A 21,757-nucleotide genomic window follows, 5' to 3' on the forward strand; every position below is an offset into this window, starting at 1 on the left:
GCGTGCTTCAGAGCAAATTCTCTTGAGGAAGTCGCCAGTTTGCAGGTGATGACGAAGAGAAGCTTCGCTGCAATTCCCATGTCTGTCTCCCTAGCTGCCCACCATGTGCACAAAATTCTGAAATATGATGATGCTGTGAACCCAACAGATATTCTTTGTAAGTTTAGTGAAAGGAGGCAAAATCTTCCATTTTGTGAGATTTCAGCTGTATCAGACACAGTACTGGGAAATCAGATCCCATGGTTCTGAATTCATGCTAAACCCCAAACTGGTGGAGCAGGCTTATATCTGAGTTTTCCCATTCAGGCTTTGAAATCTGAAGAGGTCAAGTTTGGTGCCCTGCATTTGCTTCATCCCATGCTCGGTTTAACCTTGTCTTTTTGAGGCATCCCACCAACCCCTTCTCAGGCTGCTGAGATGACATCAGTCTGAGAAGGAGTCAAGTTTGCCTGAAGTTGGGTTTCAAAACAGCCTGTTTCTTACCCCATGTTGCTCTAGCATAACTCCTTGTCTGCAACTTAACTCCCTATTCACTTTGTGGAGGGGAAAGCACCATAAACACAAAGAAAGAAACTAATAGTATTATTTAAAACAGATAATCATTTAGTCCTAGTGCTAAAGCTTTCTGAAATGAGTACTTCAATGTTGTCTAGGAATAATGTCCCTGCTGCCCTGCTGGTTCTCCTTGCCTGATCCCATATGTTGCAGCTGCTCCTGGTATCTACATCCTCTGCCTGACATGCTTGTGTCCTGATTCACATTTCTTGCTCTGCCAAAGCTTTACGGGGTCAGGGATCCAGCTTCATTTATAATCACTGCTGACACTTAATAATAATTCTGCCTTAGGTTAGACGTGTTCATGGAAAAGACGCTCATTATAGTAAAAGCAAACCACTGAAGCACTGCACTGGTCCCTTCTCCATCCCTTCTTACAGCATGGCTTGCTCTCTAGGGCAGAAATCTAGTCCTGTGTTGCAGTTTTACCACTCTATTATTACTCTTTTGGGGGGGGAGAAACGGCAATGTCAGTCTTTCTTGACTCCTGCTGTCACTTCAGTGAGAATCTGAACCACTTGAGTCCTGGATTGTCTAGTATCTGCACTGCATCTGTACAAGCACACATCCAGACACGGACTACACCATAGCCTTGCTTCTTCCAAGGTGGAGGGCCTGAGTATTTTCTGCCCTTTTCCACAGCTCTCATTCATGTGGTCTGGACAGATCAAGCATGACTGAGGCTGAACACCATCCAGGAGCTGATATCCTGAGATATTCAGCCCTCCTAAAATCACTGTTGATACTTTGAACCGGTGCTACAGCTACAGCCACTGCTAGAGATGGAAGAGTGTGTGCCACAAGGCTGGCTCCACATACCTATTGCTTGCTTGGAGTCCATTCTTGCTTTCCGGTATACACATAGCCTCTGTGTACATAGTCTGTAGCCTTTGTAGACATAGCCAGTGTAGATCAGTCACAGAGGTAAAGCAGATTCTACCCCGGACTTAATTTCTCTGAATAAATATTCAGAGGTATTGACAAGGGAGGCTCTGCCGCGGCAGCATGCAGTGAGCTGCTAGGGGATTGTAAAGAATGATCAATGCTGTCATTTTTATGTACTTCATTTCCCCTGAAAATTTTTCAGTGCTGCTACTGTCATTTCTTCTGCCCATTTCTTCTTACACTGATGGGGGCAAATTTTCCTACTGCTGGACTGGGGGCTTTCACAGCAATGAGGTGTCATTAAATCAGACAAGGCAGTAGAAGTTGAAGAATGATCCAGACTGTACAGGGCAAGGCAGGAGGGGTTGAGTGAGCAGGTTATGAAGTGAATTTCCAAAGGACTCAATTTCTTTTAAAACTGAACAAGAAACCAAGCAGAGTAAATATGAACACTTAAAGCAGCTCCATTTCTGTTTCATAGTATAGCTTCTTTATAGAAGCTTCTTCTGTATAGCTTCTTACTGTCTGGTTCTCTGCTGGAGGGGATAAAAAAGCAGAACTGGGATTGGGGGAGCACAGGGTGGAGACAAGCACTAAAAGATAATATAAATGTCCACTGTAGGATAACTGAGTATAAAAGTATCCCAATTTTAGTTACTTGGGCTACTTCTTCACTGTAGGAGTAAAGTGAATTGAGAGAAAACTGATGCGAATGATTGAGAACAACCTGGAATAAATGAAAAGTTTGAAATTCTTTCCCTTAAGGGGAAGACATTAAAAGAAAAAGCCTGTAAAGTAATAAGTGAGCTAGAAAAAGATGAGGACCATATATATTTTTCATGCTGTATTCTGCAAAGATATGGAGCAGTCAATGAAATTGAAGAGGCAGCAAATTCCAAATGCATTCAAGGAAATACTCTTTCAGACAGCATGTATTCAGACATTGGAGCTTCTTCCACAGACAACACAATTCAAGGGCAGTTTGGATGTTTATGTGAGCTATAAGTATATCCAGAGTTATAAGGTATACAAGAGCTTGGAAGGTTAAAAAACACTCCGGCTTCCAAGTTTAAATCAATCTTTCACTATTACACATTCGGGTGAAATCTTCCAGGGAGGTGGGTTATCATCCCTCTGCCTGATATGAGGTTTCTTATGCCTTGTTCTGAATGAACTGATCCTGGTTGCTGCCAAAGAGAGCTTTCTGGAGCAGTTGGGCTCCACATCTGACGTGGTTTGACCTTGTTCAGTTGCAGTTTCAACTAAAGTGGGTGAAATTATTCTTTGTGTGCACCAGTGTGAAGGAAGTCAGGCTCACAGGCCAGGAGAGGAATTAATCAGGAGAGAGTGGTGGGTCCCATTCCCATCAGGTTTAAAAGGAAAAGTTGAATAGGTGTAGCAGCAAAGCCATTTCAGAAGGAAAATAGCAAAAATTGGGTCAAAGCAAGTAGTTTTGTTTAAGTAATTCTATCATGCAATGTGCTTTTTGGAGAGAAATACCAATAAAATACTTTCTGATCACATGATGCAACAAGAAGAAAAGGTTTCATTAGGACTTTGTTAACATTTGTGCAAGCATCTCGCTATGCTGTGGTGGTGTCTGAGTCCATTCCAGCACTGACAGACAGGGATCTAGTATCGAATGCCTCTTCCTTTTCAGGGGAAAAGGATAAAAACCTGCCTGTGGAAGGTGCGGCCTTTTAAAAGCACTTACAAATAGCTTTTGCTTTTTTGGATGGTTGGTTGGTATAGGTTTGCTGCAAAGAAAGGATGTCAAAGTGTGAAGATTCGTTTCAAGGACAGAAAAGGACTATACTGTGAATAAGAAGGGGGACTCCCCTTTATATTATCAGCTTGACATGCCTCCAGGCCTCAACCTCTGAGGCACAGTTGGAAACAGGCAGGACAGCAGCACTTTTTTACAACACCCTTGTATTTTGCTGGAACATACAACATCCTTGTCAAACTATTATTATTACTATTACTATGATTATTATAATATTATTGTGATATACCCCTAAAAGAGCTGTGCAAGTCTCCTCCTTCTCCCAGGCTGCAGCTCTGGGGATTTTTGCCTTGATAACCTGTCATCAGGCAGCATTTCCTGTTGGATTTCTAATTAAAATGGCAGCCTTTAGGGACTATGTTCCTGCCCAGCATCTATTAATGGAGGTTTAAGAATATTTTAGGTAGAGTTTAAATACTGCTTTTAAACATCTTTGTTCTGACTTAGTTCATTTTTCTATAATCAGCCAAAGTACCTATATACAACCACAGCAGGAATTAATCTGTCATACTTTCATAAATATAATCTACACTGCTTGTTGGTTAAAAAACAGTTTTCCCTGCCCCAGATTCTTAAAGCAAATAAAAAATGCACCCAGCCACTTTCCCCCCTTCACTCTCCTGGGATCAGTGCGGCCTGTGTGCATGTGAGGGTAATGGCTGTATATCCTCCAGCAGCTCCTCTTCCTCTAATTTCTCTGTCTCCTCTATGAAGGTTACGGGAGGGTACAGGTTTTCTGAGGTATGTTACTCAGGGAGTTATTTTCACTGCGCTTTTCTTTTAAGAGATGTCTTCTCTAAGGTGCCTGTTGCAATATTGAAAAGGTTATATTGCTATTATTACTCTAAAAGAGTAGGAGGGCATTTGTCCCCATTACTTGTCTTGGGCCAGATGCGACGTGTGTGACACACTGTATGCAAATAAATTTGCATCAGTCTGTGCAATGAAATCTTTTGGCACTCTGCCGGCAGACTGTTGAGGTCCCCCAAAAGATGATTCAGAACCTTGTTGGAAATGTTCAGAGCAGTCTTTGTCAAAGCAATTTAGGAAAAAACCCAACACTAACAAAGCAATTTAAGGTTGTGCTACTAGGAACCAAACAGCAGCCCTACCCAGCAGCCTGGCGCACCTCTCTTCTGAATTTGTCCAGGGCAGCAGTCAAAAATTTTTATCACTGTGGTGCAAAGTGCACCAGTCATTTCATCTGCCATTTCTGAAAGGTAACTAGCAAGAAAAAGAAAGAGTGCCCAAAGTGGATCAACGGAGACTTTGCAGGCAAATGCTCAGCCCCTCTGAAAATCAGGCCACTGTGCTGAGCACCCTTAATCTGTGAACTTCGGTCTCCATTAAAATACAGTGTCACTGAGTTTGCAGCCTGTGGGGCTTTCATTACCTTTGTGCACACTCTCTGCCTCGTGGCGCATGAAACCGTTCAAGTCTCCAGGCCTGCCAGGCTGCTTCCTTTCATGGATGTTACAATCACCAACAGCATAAAAAAAGTCAAGGTTGGAAGTTGTGCTTGGTTGCTGTGGTTGTAATCAAATTAAACTAGAGGATTGAGTTAGGTGAAAGTACTCAATCTCCCTGCAGAACGTGAACCATCCTGGCAGGCTGAACTGTGCTATAAGCAGCAATAGGTTATGCTTTCGTACATAAATATAATCAAACGTAACACACCACCAGCCTCAGTGGGCAGATGCAGCATGTAGATATTTAGATTATCGGCTCTGTTTAAAAACAGGAAGAAAAAACTTGCCATCACTTCAGTCGACGGAAAGCCTGATCCTTTAAACAAATGTTAGCTGCAGAGCCGAGAAGAGATCAGTGTGAAAATATGTGTAGCTGCAGTTCTTTTAAAGAGCCCGTAGGACTCATTTTGGCTGCTGCCCTGATCTCTGCACTGCTTCTATAGGGTCCCTGATATGGAGGTTTAGCTGTGGAGCTGTGGGCCAGATTTCTGTAGGGAAAGAGCCTATAAACTCTTCTGCTTCCAACTGCTCGAGCCCATTCTAGGATGAGGTGGAGGACTCACCTGTGTGTGCAGATGTTGCCTTGATTAGGCAGAGAGAAGTGTTTTGGAGACAAACAGGCGCATGCGTGTTCGGTTTTGGGGTGTGCATTTTTTGGCTCAGCGTCTCTCAGTGTGCTCTTACAGACATCCGAACAGGGCTTAGTAGTGGGTTAATATGCATGTGCTTTACTCTCTTGATTGAAATGCAAGATGCATTAAAGAAATACTAATTGATCAAGAGTAAACTGCATGAGTTCTGTAGTTCTTCAGCAAGTTTGCATTTACTGGGCAGGACCTCATGAGTTTATATTATATCACAGGTGGTAATCATATGAATTGGTAAGCACATTAAGTGACAATCTTGGAGTTTTTAAAATCTGTTCTGAACCTTAAACTAAAAAATTCCAGTGTGACTGAAAGAAATATGAAGACAAAGGTCACTGCCAATTTCTTTTGCGACAGCGTTCTCTAGAATGTGAACTATGGCTATTTTATGGGCATCTGAATTTTGAGAAGACAATTTTCTCTCTCATTTGAAGGATCTGTTCTCTTGATCTGATTTTCTTTCTCCTGTGTTCTGGTTGTGTGTTTATGGATACAAATACAGCTGGCAGTCCCTAGTTCTCTGGGTCAGGCTCTTTCATATGTGTAAACTGTGACAGACCAAACATTCATTTAGTCCACTCTCCTGCTCTTAATAGTGATCAAATGCTTCAGAGGGAGCACGTGATGAATTCCAAATCAACAGCTCTAAAATAATCTGCTCACAGGTAGATTTATTCCTCAGGGTTTTTTTAAGCAGTGAAAAGGAAGAATGTAAACCAATTTTTTAAAGTTATTATTAGTCAGCCATTTATTTATTTAGGCATGTCTTTAATATCCTGGCCTGGAGGATTCCTGCGACAATGTATTCTGCAAGCTAAACTGCACATTGTTTGGAAAAAAGAGCATTTCCTCTCATCAGCTGATCCTTCACTTTGATAAAAACTCCTCTTGTGTTTGGGTAAGAGAGGATAGATAAGAGCACTAAGCCTATCCCATGATACTGATGTCTTTCTGGGATACTTCTGTCTTGACTGCCTGTCACTATTTCCTCCCTGGACCAAACTGTCCCAGAAGGTGTTCTATATTTACTGTTTTTTAACTCCTACCTGTTAATCAGGGGTCCCCAAACTATGGTAAAGTTCTCACTTAGTGGAAGGCAAACAGCTTCAAAACAGTACGTGACATGGCCCAGCTTTGAGACCTGATGTTGCTGCTGGGAGGAAAGAAGATTGGGATCCCCTTCCTCAGGACACCTGTTTATAAAATTTTTTAACTTCCTAGCTGAAAACAGATCCGTGCTCAAAGGGAAAGGGTGTCACTGACCTAGGTAATAGCATAACCTGATCAATATTGCTGTTAGTACTTTGTCTCATTACTTGTCCATGCTAACTGTTTTAATTGACTTTGTGCCTGGTAGTTCATTGCATTCAGGGGGTGTTTTCCCACATAGCTCAGTGAATTTTTGATCAGACCGCAAATGAGGTCCTTCTGACATAGTCTGCAGCCTGGACTCACCTACATCATCTGAGTCATCCATCGTTACCTCATCTTGCTGCTCAGCTGCCTTTCCCGGCTATGAATACCTTCACTGAGTGCCAGTCCAGCACAGAGCCATGTGGACCAGCTTCTCAGACCACTTAGTGCTCCTTCTTGATGCCATTTCCAGGCCTTGAGGCCCCAGTTTCAAACCAGTTGTGTTTCTTGTCTCCTTCTCAGGTAGTTTTGCATCCTTTCCCCTCAGCCTCCCGGGTATTTCTTTCCCTAGGCGTATCTATGGATAGCTACTGAGCTAGACAGACCTTTTGCCTGATGACTGTGGTCATTCTTAAACTTCCAAAAAAGTCTGTGACCTATTTCCAGAAGTGATTCATTGCTAGCCTCTCGGAAGAACTACAATTCCCAAAGATGCAGATAAGAGCCATGAGGGATTAAAAAAAATGCCTAGGCAGGTAAGATAGCTCATTCCCACTGAGAATGAGCCACCTAACCTACTTACAGCTCTGGGAGCTTGATTTTATTTTTTCTTTTTCCAAAGGCATTTAACTATATCAAGAGATAATGTTGAAAATCTGAGCTGTAGGTGTATGAGAACATAAGCCCCATTGAAAAGCAAAGGGGTGCTTCCTCCAAAGTCATATAGGTTCTTGAAAAAGCCCTGGCCCCACTCCTTGCATTGCTGCTCTGGGACACGTTCCCTCTGGGAGGTGAAAATGCCAGGCACTGGCCAGCTCCTGTCCCTGCTAGCTAGCACCCATGGGAGGCTTACAGCTCAGTTCAGTGGAGGCAGAATCCAACCCTAAATGTTTTTTCATAGAGGTTTAAAGAAAACTACGCAGGAAAGACAGTCATTTGAGTTGTGCTAGAAAATATTTTTAAAAGTCTGTGTCACGTTGCCGTGGTGACAAAAGTTCTTAAAATGATGAAGATTAAAGTCTAGGCTGGGAATGGTGGCATGGGGAGGGGAAGGGGGGCTGTTGTCATGACAACCTCAACTCTGAGAGTGCGAGAGGCAAAACACATGGTGGTGGCAGGATCTTTGGGGTTTATATATATATAAACATCTGCCATTTATGCCAGCTTTCTCAGTGCTAATTAGTCCTGCTATTTCACCTTTCTCTGCTGTAAATATTTTCCAGTTGACACAAGTCTCTGAGGGAGAAGGCAAGAAAATGCTTTTTTTTTTTCTTTCATTTTTGCATGGTCTTTCTGCTGTTCTCTGTCTATGGCCCCTCAGCTCCTACCTGGAGAAGAACTTCCATTAGCCAGAAGCAAGCTGCCTGGAAAGAGTTAAATCATCTCGGGAGGAGCTAGAGGCTTGCAGGCTTACATGAAGTCATATTCTTACAGAGCTTTTAACATCACCAGGCTGCTGCAAGATCACTTCTCCCTGCCCTGCATGCACATACACACTCTGGCTTTTCTTGGTGCTGAAGTGGCTGTTGCTGAACGTGAAGGGTACCTCCTTGGGCTTTAGTTAGTAGCCACAGTACGTGGGCAGTGGTTAGAGCACAAGATCAAAGCTGGCATCCCTAGATTTGGCTCCAAACTTTGCTCTCAGCTTCCTCTGCAGCCTCTGGCAAGTGGCTTTTCCATTTTATGTGCCTTGCCTCATTTTGCCCATCTAGAATAATGGAGATTACACATTCACTGGAGATATTGAAGCATACCAGATTAATGTCAGCTGAGCCCTTTGAGACCTTCAGATGAAAACTGCCACAGCAGCACAAAGGATTATTATATTTTAAGTGTAAAATCTACTTGGGTATCTCTCTTAACACCTGGCACTCAGTGCACTTCCCTCAAACTCGCTGTTCCAGGCAGCCCTGAGACAAGCACACTCCACAATACCTTCCCCTGTGAGCGTTAAACCTAATGAATCATGGACCTGATTCTCCTGTCGCACTGACTCAAGGCAGCATCAGCAACTCTGCTGACATTGATTATGTCATTTGGTGCAAAGCAAGCATAAAAAGAGAATCAACCCCAAACTCTTGCCTTCATCTAAAACTTGATCTTCTGGCTATAGTTTTCCTTGCTGGCACAGCAAAAAGCAGGCAAAACCAAATCCCACACCATCTCAAACTGTCGAGTGCATCCTTGAATCTGCACACTGCTTGCAGATGTATCTGTGCACCACAGATGATTTCCCATCTCCAGTCCATCTGCTGTGTGCTCGCTGGTGCTTTCAGCGTTGTCCCAATACAATCTGGATCCCAAAGCTCCCTCCCTCCCTCCATACCATTGCGCCGTTCTGCCAAACACATTGTGATTAACACAGCCAAAACTGTCTGACCCAAAGCTGATCCTTCATAAGGGAGTCCTGCTTCCCAGTACACTGTGAAGTTATAAATAAGCCCAACTGCGTTCCTTTACATAATTTTTCTTCCTTAACTAAGGCCCTTTTCAGCAGGCCAGCCCAAGCAACAGTTGCCTCAGAAATTTGGAGGTTTTATCTTTGTATATTTTAGTGGCAAGAACAGCATTTTGTCCATTCTTATGTAAGAACCAAATGTGTGGCCTGGTGAGTTACTTGAGACAGCAAATCTTTTGGAGTAAAATTAGTTTATGTTTTGGCACAGCTTAAACGTGACATCACTGGAAGAATAAATAGAAAGTTGGGGAGGGTGAGGAAGGAGCAAGTAAAGGGGTTGATGATGCACTTCCCATAGCAGCATCAGGAGAGGGAAAACAGCAGCTGAGATCTTTTGTGTCGCTTTGCTGAAACATTGTGTTTTCCAATGGTGTGGGTTTACTCAACAGGCTGAATTTCTTGGGGAGCTGCCCTTTCTCTCTCAACTCTGATTTCTTGTGTGTCCTTACAGTGTCTGAGTTGCTCAAGGGTTTTGGCTCTGTGTGCACCTTGTGTATGCTCATGGCTTCCATGCTTTGGTGCTCTGATGTGCATCATGCTGTGTGTGCCCGGAAAGGATTTTTCATTCTAGGGGAAGCCTATACTGTGAATTCTGCATGTTGTTTGTCTCTCCCCTCTCTCCAGCGTCCCAGGATGGATCTGCACATCAAGGCTCCCAAACCCTTCCCCTCTTGCCTGGGTTGTGTTAGTCAAGACTGTTGCTGAGTGTGGAGAAAGTGATGTTTTGCCCCTTGCCACAAGAATTGGCACTGATTTGTGGTAGTGATCCCTCAATGAGCAAAACCACTGGTTTTTCAATGAGCTGCCTTTAATTTGCATGTTGGCCAGAATGAGTAAGAGCTTAAACTGTTGTCCAGTCAGTTTTCATAACTAAACAGGATGAGGTCCAGTCAGTGATTAGATAGGTGATGTGCAGAGACACTGTAGCTGATGATGCAGGGACTTAGTACAGCAATGCTACAGTAATCTGTCTAATAGTATTTTAGGCTCAGAAAAGCTCTTCACAGCAACCACCTATCCCTAGTATATTGAGAGATTAACACTTAGGTTTGAAAAGGCAGCTAATGCCTCTATGAGGAAAATGTATCTTTACCTCTGTTATCTACAAAAGCCAAGTAAAGAAAGGAAGAGTGGAAGACATGTTAACTTTCTTCCCCATAGTCCACAAATACTCTTCTTAAATGTAAGTAAGCACGTATTTCCTCACAGCAGAACAACCTTAACTCTGACCCTAGAGCACTCAGGAAGACATATGATACTGTTTTGATTCTCTTTTGAGATTTGTATTTCCTTTTAAGTTCTTTGGTTTTTTTAAGCCATAAATTAAGAGTAAATTCTTTGCTTTCTATTAAGCTGGAGCAGTGTCACAGCTACTTGATTATCCACAGGGGATTTATCACAGTTGTATATTAACCATAGTGTGGATAGAGACACCAGCACTGGCTCAGGACCAGCAGGCTTTCTTAGTTTGGATGCAGTGCTACAGAAATACTGCTATGTTGCTGGTAGAGGTAGTGAAAGGCAGCAAGCAGTTTCACTGCTTTCCTGTAGTGCAGAATCTGTTCATAAACCCTGTGGATGGAAGTCGGTTCTGTGTAGAGCCAGTGTTCAGCTGAGCGAGTGTGGATGCTGTTAGCTCTTTCTGGCAGGGTGTTTAGCTCCGGCTCAGCCATGCAGGCTCCAAGCAGAATCATTAGTATGCCTCTGCATCGCAGTCCCCAGACCCTCAGGAAAACCCATTTGTTCCAAGCATAGCACCTCCGGTACACTCAGAGCCAGCAGGGATGTGCAGTCGCACCCCAGCCTGCAGAGCCTGACGTGCTGGGATGCTGAGCGCAGAGACGGAGGCTTTGCTGCAGCTGGCCTGGGCCTGGCAGGGCTGGTGCAGTGTGCCTGGACCGAGCTGCCGCCCTGCACAGCACTCCCCGCAGCGTCCTCTCGGTGGGCTCTCAGTCTCTCAGAGTAGTCGAGCCTCCACGGCCCTAGACGGACAGACGCACTAATGCAACATTGCTGTCAAGGATCTGAGAAATTCTGGTGACCTGTTCATTTGGATAGCCACACCGAGCTGTGTGCCAACATAAACCAACACGTCTAATTAAGCATACAACTTTGATTTCAGTCAAAGCCCTTGTTTCACTGCCAGAGCCAAGCCCCCACTTCTCCAAGGTGTCCTTGATTTCTTCCAGCTCAAGTGATCGGGTTAGAGGAATCCTGCTGCAGTACAGAGCCAATTGAGGAGTACTGTACAGAGTTATTTGAGGCTGACAAGATTTCAGATTCATACTGATAGGATCCCGATAGCTTGTTCTGTATAAGCGGGATTTCCAAGATGGAGCTCTTGTATAACCAGAGATGACTTTGTTGAGGAAAGTTTTGATCCTCCCACTTTCCCAAGCTGTCCTTTCAGAAAGCATTGCAAGGTGTCCTTTGGTTAGAAGGACAGAGCCGACTTTGTAACAGGGTTCTGAAGCCACAGCTTGTTTTGGACAATCAAGAAACAGGGATATTAGCTCTATCAGAGAATACCCTTGGAAAGAGGTGCTTCTAAGCGTGATTCTGTGCTTTGTCCTTCTCCTCCTCCTCACTCCCTTTTTCCAAATCACAGGCAGCAGAAAGCCGGAAAGCACAAGCAGTTCCAGGGGCAGAAGGAAGTGTGCTGCTCTGGGACCCAGGCTGGGTTGTGTTACAAAAGGACAAGAAAGCCCTGAGTGTTAATCATGAAAACCAGAGAAGTTCCAATTACCACTCATGTTCCTCTGCTTGTGGATGAGCTATTCTAGAATGTTTCTTCCCCACCTCTCCCTGGCGAGCTATATAGATTGCTTTAGGGCACTGCAGCACTGGCTTAGACACTCTCCAGCACACTACTGGAGTTAGTATTCCCTGCAACACAGGCACCTGTTTACAGTAGGAGCTGCTTCTCAGTGAAAGGTGTTCATTCAAACCCCTTCACAGTTATTCCTGTGTGCTGCACAGTGAGTGTTTCTTATTTTTCTCTTGCATGTGAATGCAAATGTATCCCAAGGAGTGGGCATGAGCTGGTAACTCCTGATACTGACATTTGAAATTGGATTTGTCTCATCTGCAGTTCAGACATTTACAGTTGGAGTTCATTATCTAGGCTTACTTTATGGGCTGCCGAGAGAAACAGGAATTCTTGAGACACACTGCATCTCCTTCTTAGGTAAAAAAGTGCCACAAACCGGATGTGTCAACCTCTGGGTGCGTGTTTCCATCCAATGACTCTAATGATATAGTCTTGATCTCTAGGTCCAAAGTAGGTGAGCTGAATCCACTCTTGTGTAAAGCAGATGTTGTCTCTAACTGTGTGAGAAGTTTGTGTCAGCTCAGTTGTGATCCTTCCCTCTAGTCAGTGCTGGGCATTAGAGGGCAATCCTGAATGGCCACTGAGCTCCTGGCCTCTCTGAGCGCTGGACTGGGAACATCCATGCACTACAAGGGCAGATGCGCCTGAGTGTTAATACAGAGGCAGGACTCTCCTCCCCTTTGTGCTTCAAGACTGGGTCATATGCTTACAGGTGGGTTACATGATGGGTGGTGACCCAGCGGTGAAGGAAGACCTGTGAGCCAAGTCATACACACACTCTGCACAGAGCTGCCATTCTCAGCCGCCAGCAAATGTGTGAGTTGTTAGTGCATGAGAGGAGGCAGTGGGGCCTAATGGCAGAAGCAAACACACTCATTTATTCCTGTTTTTCAGAGGTGCACCAAAGAATAAAGGCTTTCTGCCCTAGCCTGACTAGAATAGATCCCAATTATCATATAAGAAGCTCCATATCCATTCACGTTTCCCCTAAACCATCCATTTCCTCAGGCTCTTCACTCTCTGCTTTTAACATATTAAAGGAAAAAAGGCACTTCCTAAATCTGACAGGGTTTCTCCCTGTCCCTGGCTGGAGTTCCCTGGGGTACAGGAGGGCTGGAGCTATTTGAAAAACACACATAGGTGGGAGAGGGAAAGTCATTAGCACTGTAAAACCCTGGCGATACAAAAGATCCATTCAGAGATCCTTCTGCAAACTGCGGCTCTGGCTTCATTAAAAGCATAGCCCGTGGTTGTCACTCAAATAGGCTGGATTCGCTTTGGGTTATCTAAATGAGAATGATCATTTCTGCAATGGGAAAAAAAAAAGATGAAACCAGTAGGAATTATTCTTTATGAATTATGTGCTCAGCTTTCATACTGACCTATTGAATCAGCAATGAGAGTTGGATTTCCTAGAACAGCCTTTCATGCTGGATTTTGGATATTTTCTTCTTTTCAGCCCAGAAATATCTCTAGAATAGCCTTTCTCACACTAAGTGACACTGTGGACTCCACCTGCATCTTGGATGCAGCGGAAATAATGGAGTTGAGAAGCAGTTATCCAAATCATTCATCCTTCTGGTTTCTAGCATTCTTCTGTGGCTCTCTCCCAGTCTGGGTTGAACATGTTGGCATCTCTCAATGCATATGACCTCGTGGCATCCTGATTAGGTAGGGAAGTGTTAATATCTGCTGTGGAAACAGGCATTCAAATTGAACAGCTAGCTCTGACAACAGAGTGATGAGCCAGTGTAGGCAGCTAAACTGACAAACCATGATTCCTTTCTTTTATAACAAAAGTTTTCTGCCTTTTTAGCTGCTTGAACTGACTCACTATGGGATCAGAGGAGGCTGATCCCTTGTATAGGCAAAGATGGCAGGTACATATTGCCATGGGTGGTTGGGAGGAGCAGGACTATCTCTGTCAGAGCAGCAAGGAGTTATATGGACTTAGCCATACAGTCACATAGCATGCCTATGGCCTATCCCCAGCTTCAGATACTTCCCTGAGAGTCGTCTCCCTCGGTAATCACCTGCCCCTCCGGAGGTGATTCCCAGGCAGCTGGGTCACCCCCCTGCATGCCCATCTTCCTACACTGCGGCTCAGTGGAGCCCAGGCAGTGCTCTGGAGGTGTTCAGGACTCAGGAAGCTCTAGGCATGCTTCTCCCTGCAGTTTCAGTCACATAGTTTTTATTAATAACTCAGCAAACTGAAAATTACTTTGCTATCTTATATAAGCCTGTATCAGGGTCTCTGTGCCTTTGGGCCCTCTGCCTGGTGCCCCATAAGAAAGTTGTGGTTACAGGTTTGTTTTACATCCAAAGAACTGACAGTTAATCCTTCTACATCCCTAAGGAAATGGTGAGGTTGGATAGGTGTCACTGTGTGCTGCTCTGCATGGCTCACTTGGAGGTCGGTTTTACAACAGCACTGGGAGTCACACTGTAATGAGAGGTGTGGTGGCAGGTCAGAAAACAGAAAGTGTGACCACGCAGGGCTGGAGCAGCAGGGCAGGGCTGAGGTACAAGAGCAGAGCTGCAGAGGAGGACTCTGCAGGTAACATAGCTGAGAGGCTGTGGGCCAGAGTTCAGGGGCTATGGAAGGGCTGTTAGGGAGTCCAGGACTGAGAGAGCAAGAGGGGCTGCAGGGTGGGGTAAACAGGCTCTGTGGGAAGCTTCAAGCCGATGTAGCCACATTAGGACAGAGCTGATGATTGAAATATACCCTGGAAGGGAGTACCATCCTACAGGTCAGGGCGGAAATGCGGGAATAGAGCTGGGACATGCAGCATCATCTGATTCGCAGTAGTCGTCTTTGCTCCTCACATTCCTCTGCTTTTTGTTCCCTTCCATCAAATCCAACCAGGACATTGTGTCACCAGATAGTGGGCTGGGCTGCAAAACAGGGAGGCTGTATGTGCCTTCAAACCATGGGGAGGCCTCCCGAGAAGGCCCAGCTACAGCAGCTGACAGCAGTGAATTTCTCCACTTTGTTCACACACAGCTGTCCAGATATTTCACTCCTCCTCTACCAGAAACAGCCAGACCGTGTGTGGGGAGCAGTGATTAACGTTTCTCCAGAGGAGGCTCTAGGGCAGGGCTGTGGGCATGGCTGTCAGGCTTCCATCCATCCTGGCTCTGTCACAAATTGCCGTGGTGACATAGCAGCATGTGGGAGACGATGCCAGATGTGTTCAGGGTCTCTGTTTTCAGGGTGATGCAGTAGGCTGCTTTAGCTGGAAGCCAGCACACTGTGAGGACTAAGGGTATGGTCCTTACTGGATCCAAACCATTGCCCAGTGACAGTTTGAAGATCTCCCTTCATGAGCTGTGTTAATGGCAAAAGAGGCCAGAAGGTGGGCTCTGTGCTGAGCCACCCAGGGCCAGCCACGCTCTCCAGAACCCATCTCTCCTCACTGTGGCATGTTGTAAGGTAGGGAAAACCAAACCTGGGCAGATACGTAGCTCAGGATAGCGGTCTCTGGCATGCCCTGTGTGTCTAACAGTCATCACAAAGCTGGGCATAAGAGCCAAGCACACCCAATGTCTCCGCAACACACCACGCATAGGAAAAAAACAGTGTCCATCAAGTAATTCTTGACTGCATATGCAGCTTTGGTAATAGGGCACCTGGATTTCTCAGTGTGTCCTCTTTATGACTAGCACTACGGACAACATGGCCATAGACTCCCTTTGCATTAGAGAACGGACTGCAGAGGTGTGTTTGTTGTTGCTTGTTGACAGGTTTCTGGGCTTCCTTGCTAAGAACTGCTATACAGCTCTGCCATGTTTATCTTTTCCTTGCCCACCTTCACGTAAGACCGGAAGTGATATAGCAGCAGGATACAAGAAATGCAAGAAAATAGTTGAATCAGATCCTCTTCTAGAAGTCGCTGCTGAGTTTGAGGCCATACTTTCTTGTGTTTGATACTTGCAGAGACTGCATCTGACATCCAGTACAAAGACAGCTTCCACCATGGGTCACTGTGTGGCATATATTCAGCAACAGCAGAAATCAAAGAAGGGCATTGCAGTTAAAAACATGTAATGATAGAGTTTATTTCTGAGGAGTGGCTGATGTTCCAGAAATATTTGCAACCAATTTATTTTATAAAATGAGTTGTGGAGCTTTTAATGTAAATTAGAAGGCAAAATCAAAGGGCAAGAGGGGTCAATGATTATGATTTTGTATTTTGGTTTTTAATCTGTTTTTCAGCTGGTTCTGCCTGCATACTGTGACTGACCTGAGCTGAGCTGATGCAGCCTTTTCTGTTACTTTAGCAAGGTTCTTGACCCTGGTACTGCATCTAATTATGTTGGGTTGGTTGTTTGGGGAGCTGCCATCTAATCTGCTCCCTGTTGTCCCCCGCAGATCTTCCACATGACCTACGATCTGGCCAGTGCGGTGGTGCGGATTGTGAACCTGATTGGGATGATGTTGCTGCTGTGTCACTGGGATGGCTGCCTCCAGTTCCTTGTGCCTATGCTGCAGGACTTCCCTGACGATTGTTGGGTGTCCCTCAACCGCATGGTGGTAAGTGCCTGCCCTGCTTGCTCCCTCATGGCCCTAAACCCAGGCCCTCCGTCACAGCATCACCATTTCAGCATTGACCTCCCAGCACTAATGTGGCATCTCCCAGCTTCCCATTTCCTCCCACCTCCTTTTAGGGCCTTCCTCCACTGTCCAGCAGGCACTTGTAAAGCCACGGCACTGTGGGCATGGAGACTCCTTGGAGGCGGTCTCTGCAACGAGACAGTCTCGGGGCTGCAGAGCCGGAACCAGCCCCAGCAGAGCCTGCTGCGGGCTGCCTGCAGTAGAAGGCAGGAGCCAGGCTCCCCCTCCTGGCAGGAAACAGTAAAGAACAAGAATGGAAACGGTTTTCTGCTGGTATCTGGGTGTTCTGAGCCAAAGGCAGGAGGCACAGGGGGTCCTAGAGCCATAGCCGGGACTGATCGATAATTTCCATCACTGGTTCCAAGGAAACTGTTAAGCCTTCTGCTGCATATCGACTTGAAGGGTCGGTGTCATCACCCACCCTTCTCCCTGGGGAGCTGCACAATATCCCATTAAAGGGGGCTGAAACAGACTCTGCCAAGGCACAGTTCGGCCTCCCATCATGGGATCAGTAGCCAGACTTCCCAATAACGTCCCAAGCTGTGCTGCTCACTCTGCTGTTTGCTGTGAGGGAGATTTATACCATATGGTAAATGCACAGGGAGTTCATGGTACCTTTCAACCATTTCGCTGAGAATTCAGGATCTTTTATTCAAAGGGACAATGTCCAGTTGATTAAGCAGCAAAAACTGACAAAGCTTAAAAAATTGCCTCTTATTGCAGCTCTTAACCTCCAGATTCACCCAGCCAATTTCTTCTTAAAAAAAAAAAAAAAAAAATCAGGCAGTTGGGCAGAACAGAACAAATGTAAAATGTATAAAAGAACTGCCAACTTCCCATGCCTCCCACATGCAGAGCTGTGGGCACATGCTGCCCATGCCTGAGAAGAGTGAGCATCCATGAAAAAGTCGTCTGTTTATTTATTCATTTCTTCCCTCTGCAATAATAATTCACTTCCTGCTGTTGAAAGGTGCCAGACTGACAGTTCTGGAGACTAGAACCCTTTATTTATCTACAGTGGAAGAACAACCCATGCAGCAGCTGCCTTATCTTCCCCCATGCTGCCTTTTTATTATTTATATGGCAGGAACAATGAAAGATCAGGGCCCCATTGTGCTTGTGCTATTCAAGTTCAAAAGGACATACAGCTCATCATCCTGGAGAGCTCAGAGGTGCAGACAGGTATCATCCCCATCCAATGAAGTGACTTGGCTATGGTGCCCTTGCAGGACAGCTTCAGAGCAGCAGATTTGAACCATGTTTCCTTTACCCTAACATTTGGGTGGAGGCTGTTGTCTGATGGCAACAAATTCTATCTACTTTTCCCATCCAACCCTGGGGGAAGAGGTAAAAGCTAGGGTTGCAGAGTTACAAGTGTGAGTAGCACACTTGGCTCAAAGGCCAACAGATGAGAACTGCAACACGAGCTGCAACACAAGCTGCAATGTGACCTGAAGAGTCAAAACAACCAGGTCTACTGGTAACTGGTGCATGGAAAACCTTCACAGAAGACAATAACTAGCAATGGCAGACACATGCAGTAAGAGGAAGAATAATCCAGTGGCTGGAGCACTGACTGAAAGTGGGACACCTGGGTTCAGTTCCCAACTCTGTTCTGTTGGCAAGTCAGATGGGAGTCTCAGAGAGCTCTCCCTCCCTAGATGCTTCTGAGGATAAGTAAATACTGTAACAGTGGGTATCTACAACAGTCTGAGACCTGGGGTTGTACTGAGTATGTTGCAGAAATGCATGGCACAAGCTAATGCAAATTGGCTCTTGGACACTGTTCACTCAGGCTGTAAAGCCGGAAAACCACTTGTGTAACCCAGTGGAACAAAGAGCTGCAAACATGTTGGGATCAGAGCCTTATGAGAAGGGAAACACAGCTAAATTCATATAACCTAGAAAAAGAGTTACCTGGGCCAGACTGTGATCAGCGGCTATAAATGACCATCAAGGTAACTGTAGTGAAGGGAGAGGGTCTTGAAAGGTGGCAGGAGACAGGACAAAGGAAGAAAAGATTTAGCTTAGGCACCTTTCTTAGCAGCAAGACTGAGGAGAGGGGGGAAAGATGCATCCCACAGGCAGGAGGGCTCAACAGAGTCTCCAGGAGGGGCAGGGTAGAAAGTTTCTATCCAGAGCAGACCTTTACCAGGCAAGGGCTCATGCTGCAGCCTTGAGAGCCTGTGAAGCTGGGAATTAAACTTGCCTTGTGTGATTTTTTGCGCTTCTCCTCTACAGCTAAATCACCTTCACTTTTTCCATTTAATAAAAGTGAAAAAAAATTATTATCTCAGTGACTGTCTCAGAAATGGAGCCTCAGGAAACTGGGATGAAGAGCTGGAGAGACTGTTATATGCCCCACCTATAGTTCAGGTGGCTTTCACTCCAGAAGCTGTACAGGAATATGCCAGCCCCAAAATAGCTTGGGTTTAGAACATTTAACAAAGAGAATAATTAGTTCTTCTGGAATCAGCTAGTTTCTTCTCACATTAAGGTGCTGTCCTCTAATCTCCTGAGAAGATTTCCAGATGTGTCATTGGGACCAGTGATGAATCTGGATGGCATGATTAGTGCAACAATTTACATATAGTCTATAGTGAAGTAATAGGAGAGGCCACTGAGTCAGGAAACAACAAGAAACCGGTGGTCTGGGCTGTTCTCCGACTTTGATGCCAAGATCTTGATAGTTTCCAGAATGGCTCTATTTGAGAGTTGTGATGGACAGGGTTGGAAGGTGGGAGGCCAGGATGGCATCTGTCTGTGACAGGGAGTTGGTAGGTTGGATTTTGGGACATTCTGTACTGACCTGGTCACAGCTTTGAGGAGATAAATATACTTGGTGCACGACTGCCCTGATTACACACAGGAGCCAAAAAGCTGGGAGGGAACCACTGTAGGAAAAAAAGGAATCTTCTGAAGCTGCTACAGCCAAAGGGAGCTGAAAGTGAGGTGCCAAATGCTTTGGAGGCTTTCTCCTTGAGTATGCTGGTGCTGCTCTTCCACCGGAGTTTCCCACCTAGTCACTTGGCAGTCCGTAAAACCAGCTCTGATTCCGACACAGCAGGGAAAGAAGATTCATCACCTTCCATCTGCTTCCTAAAGGTTTGATCCTCTTCCAGGGGATCTGTGAAGGGTCTGGTATTGCCAAAAGCATATCGGGGGCTCAATAAATCCCTGGGTCCAATTCATCTTGGTGTTTTCTACATGCACCATGTTTCATCTTTAGCAATTGTACAAGGAGTGAGTCTCTGACTTCTTTCTGAACTGGCTCTGAAATGGCAGGGAAGGATGTTTTCAGTATTAATTGCTCAGCCCCAGTCTCAGGGGCTTCAGCATTATCTTCCCTACAGGGCACTTTATTAAAAAGAGAAAAGCTAGTGAGTCAGCTGCAGAGCGGCATGTGTGCGGGCAGCAGCATCTCCCCAAGACCCTTGCCTGGCAGCTCCTCATCAGAGAAATCTGAGCTCTGTTGAGACCTGAAAGCTGTTGGAAACACGTGGTTCACTCCTTTGGGTATTGTGCTGAACTGATAAACCCTGCAGGGAAGGCAAATATCCCCATGTCAAATGCAGCGACCTTGCATAGGAAATACTAATCGTCTTCCGTCTTCCCTTCTACCAAAAGAAGGAGAGTAGCTTTCCTTTTGAGCTTAACCCCCCCTCCCCGCCCCCCAACACATTCTTGTAGTGTTGCTGATAGAAAGGAGGAAGAGAAACAGATGCAGCATGTGTTGTGGAACACAGAGCAATCTCCTGTGTGATTCCTCACTCCCCCCAAGCCTCTGGTCCAGCAGATCCCTCCTACCCTCACTCAGCAGGCATATGAAGCTGTGTAGTAGATGATCATGTTTCATAAAGTCTGTCAGTGAGCAGCAAGAATAGGGCTGCTCCATGATGGGATATGAGCCAGGAGCCAAAGGTGACCACTGCACAGGCAGTGCCCTTGCCAACTAGGGCACAGTCCTACCAGTCCGAAACAGGGTGGGCAGAGCAGAAGTGGTGATAACAGGGTCCATTGACCATTTCAGTGAAGGCAGGGTGACAGTCATGTCCAGGGTCTACCCTGGGAGTCTGGTTAGGAGCAGCAAGAGATGGGGTGAGAGGCAAGGCTGGAAACAAGGCTAAAGCGTATGTTCAGGGCCCAGGGCTGGGCACAGGTACAGCTGGCTCAGGCAAGGTCTGGGTGCTCAGGCCTGCGCTGAAATGGAGCTCCAGGAACAATGGGCGCATGGGTGGCAGTCCCAGGCAAGGCTGACTGGGGCAGTTAAGGCTGGTGCACTCAGAGTCCTGAGAAAATATCTTCTTTGAGGTGAAGGCCATGCAAAGCTCTCCTTGGAAATAAGCCCAGAACAGGCAAGTTCTGTCCGATGTAAAGTTCGACCTTTCATCTCCATTTCTCTTCCCACTATTCCCTTCCTTTAAACTGGATCTGAAGGTTTGTTTTCCCGGCCCAGCAGTTACAGTGTTGTCCAGGGGAGGGCAGTGATGTTCAGAGGCCTTATTTCGCAGCTTGACATAAGTGGTGTGCAGTAGCAACCCCTAAGTAACAACTCTGTTGATAAGATCACTGCTGAGACAAATGTAGGAGTTCACAAGATTGAAATATGCCCTTTCACTACAGACAGCTCCTTAATACTGTGAAATGTTAGTAGTGTAAGACAGGAATAACATTGTGCCTGTGGACTATGCCTGTACGCCAAGAATTTGCCAGTACTTCTCTGTGTCTTTACTTCTCTCTTTCTAATCTTCTCCAGTAAGGGCTCAGCCAGGTGCACTCACACGTACATCAAACCCAGAACATCCTGTAAGACACTATACCGTTTCTTTAGGTGCTTCTGTAAGATACTGCAGAACCCAACACTGCCTTTGAAGAGTTCCAGAAACATGTCTCCAAGTATTCAAGGGTGGATCTGAGCAGAGGCATTGCAGTCCAGACACTCATCCCAGAGAAACCCTTATAGTACTGCCAGTGTGGATGTTAAAAACAAGCTAGTCTGAGAAACAGCTTCAAAGTAATTTTAACTCGCTTTTGCAAATGCTCTTAGTGCCTGGCATGTGTCTGAGTTAACATCCCTCTTGACTATGTTCAAGCACAGATCTGTAGCTCCATTTTAGCTTGCTTTGAGATTTGGTTAACGAGGAGTGATTTTCTTTCTG

The 21,757-nt window shown here is 45.6% G+C and overlaps 1 protein-coding gene across 1 annotated transcript in view; it reads left to right on the forward strand.

Moving 5' to 3' along the window:
- Positions 1–21,757, forward strand: part of HCN4 (hyperpolarization activated cyclic nucleotide gated potassium channel 4) — a 105,945-nt gene that overhangs the window by 47,380 nt on the left and 36,808 nt on the right. Inside the window, exon 3 of the mRNA XM_052808869.1 lies at positions 16,356–16,517. Within this exon, the coding sequence (XP_052664829.1) occupies positions 16,356–16,517 (162 nt within the window). The remainder of the gene's footprint in view (positions 1–16,355; positions 16,518–21,757) is intronic.

Source organism: Harpia harpyja, chromosome 14, assembly GCF_026419915.1.
Source record: "Harpia harpyja isolate bHarHar1 chromosome 14, bHarHar1 primary haplotype, whole genome shotgun sequence".
Taxonomy (NCBI): Eukaryota; Metazoa; Chordata; class Aves; order Accipitriformes; family Accipitridae; genus Harpia; species Harpia harpyja.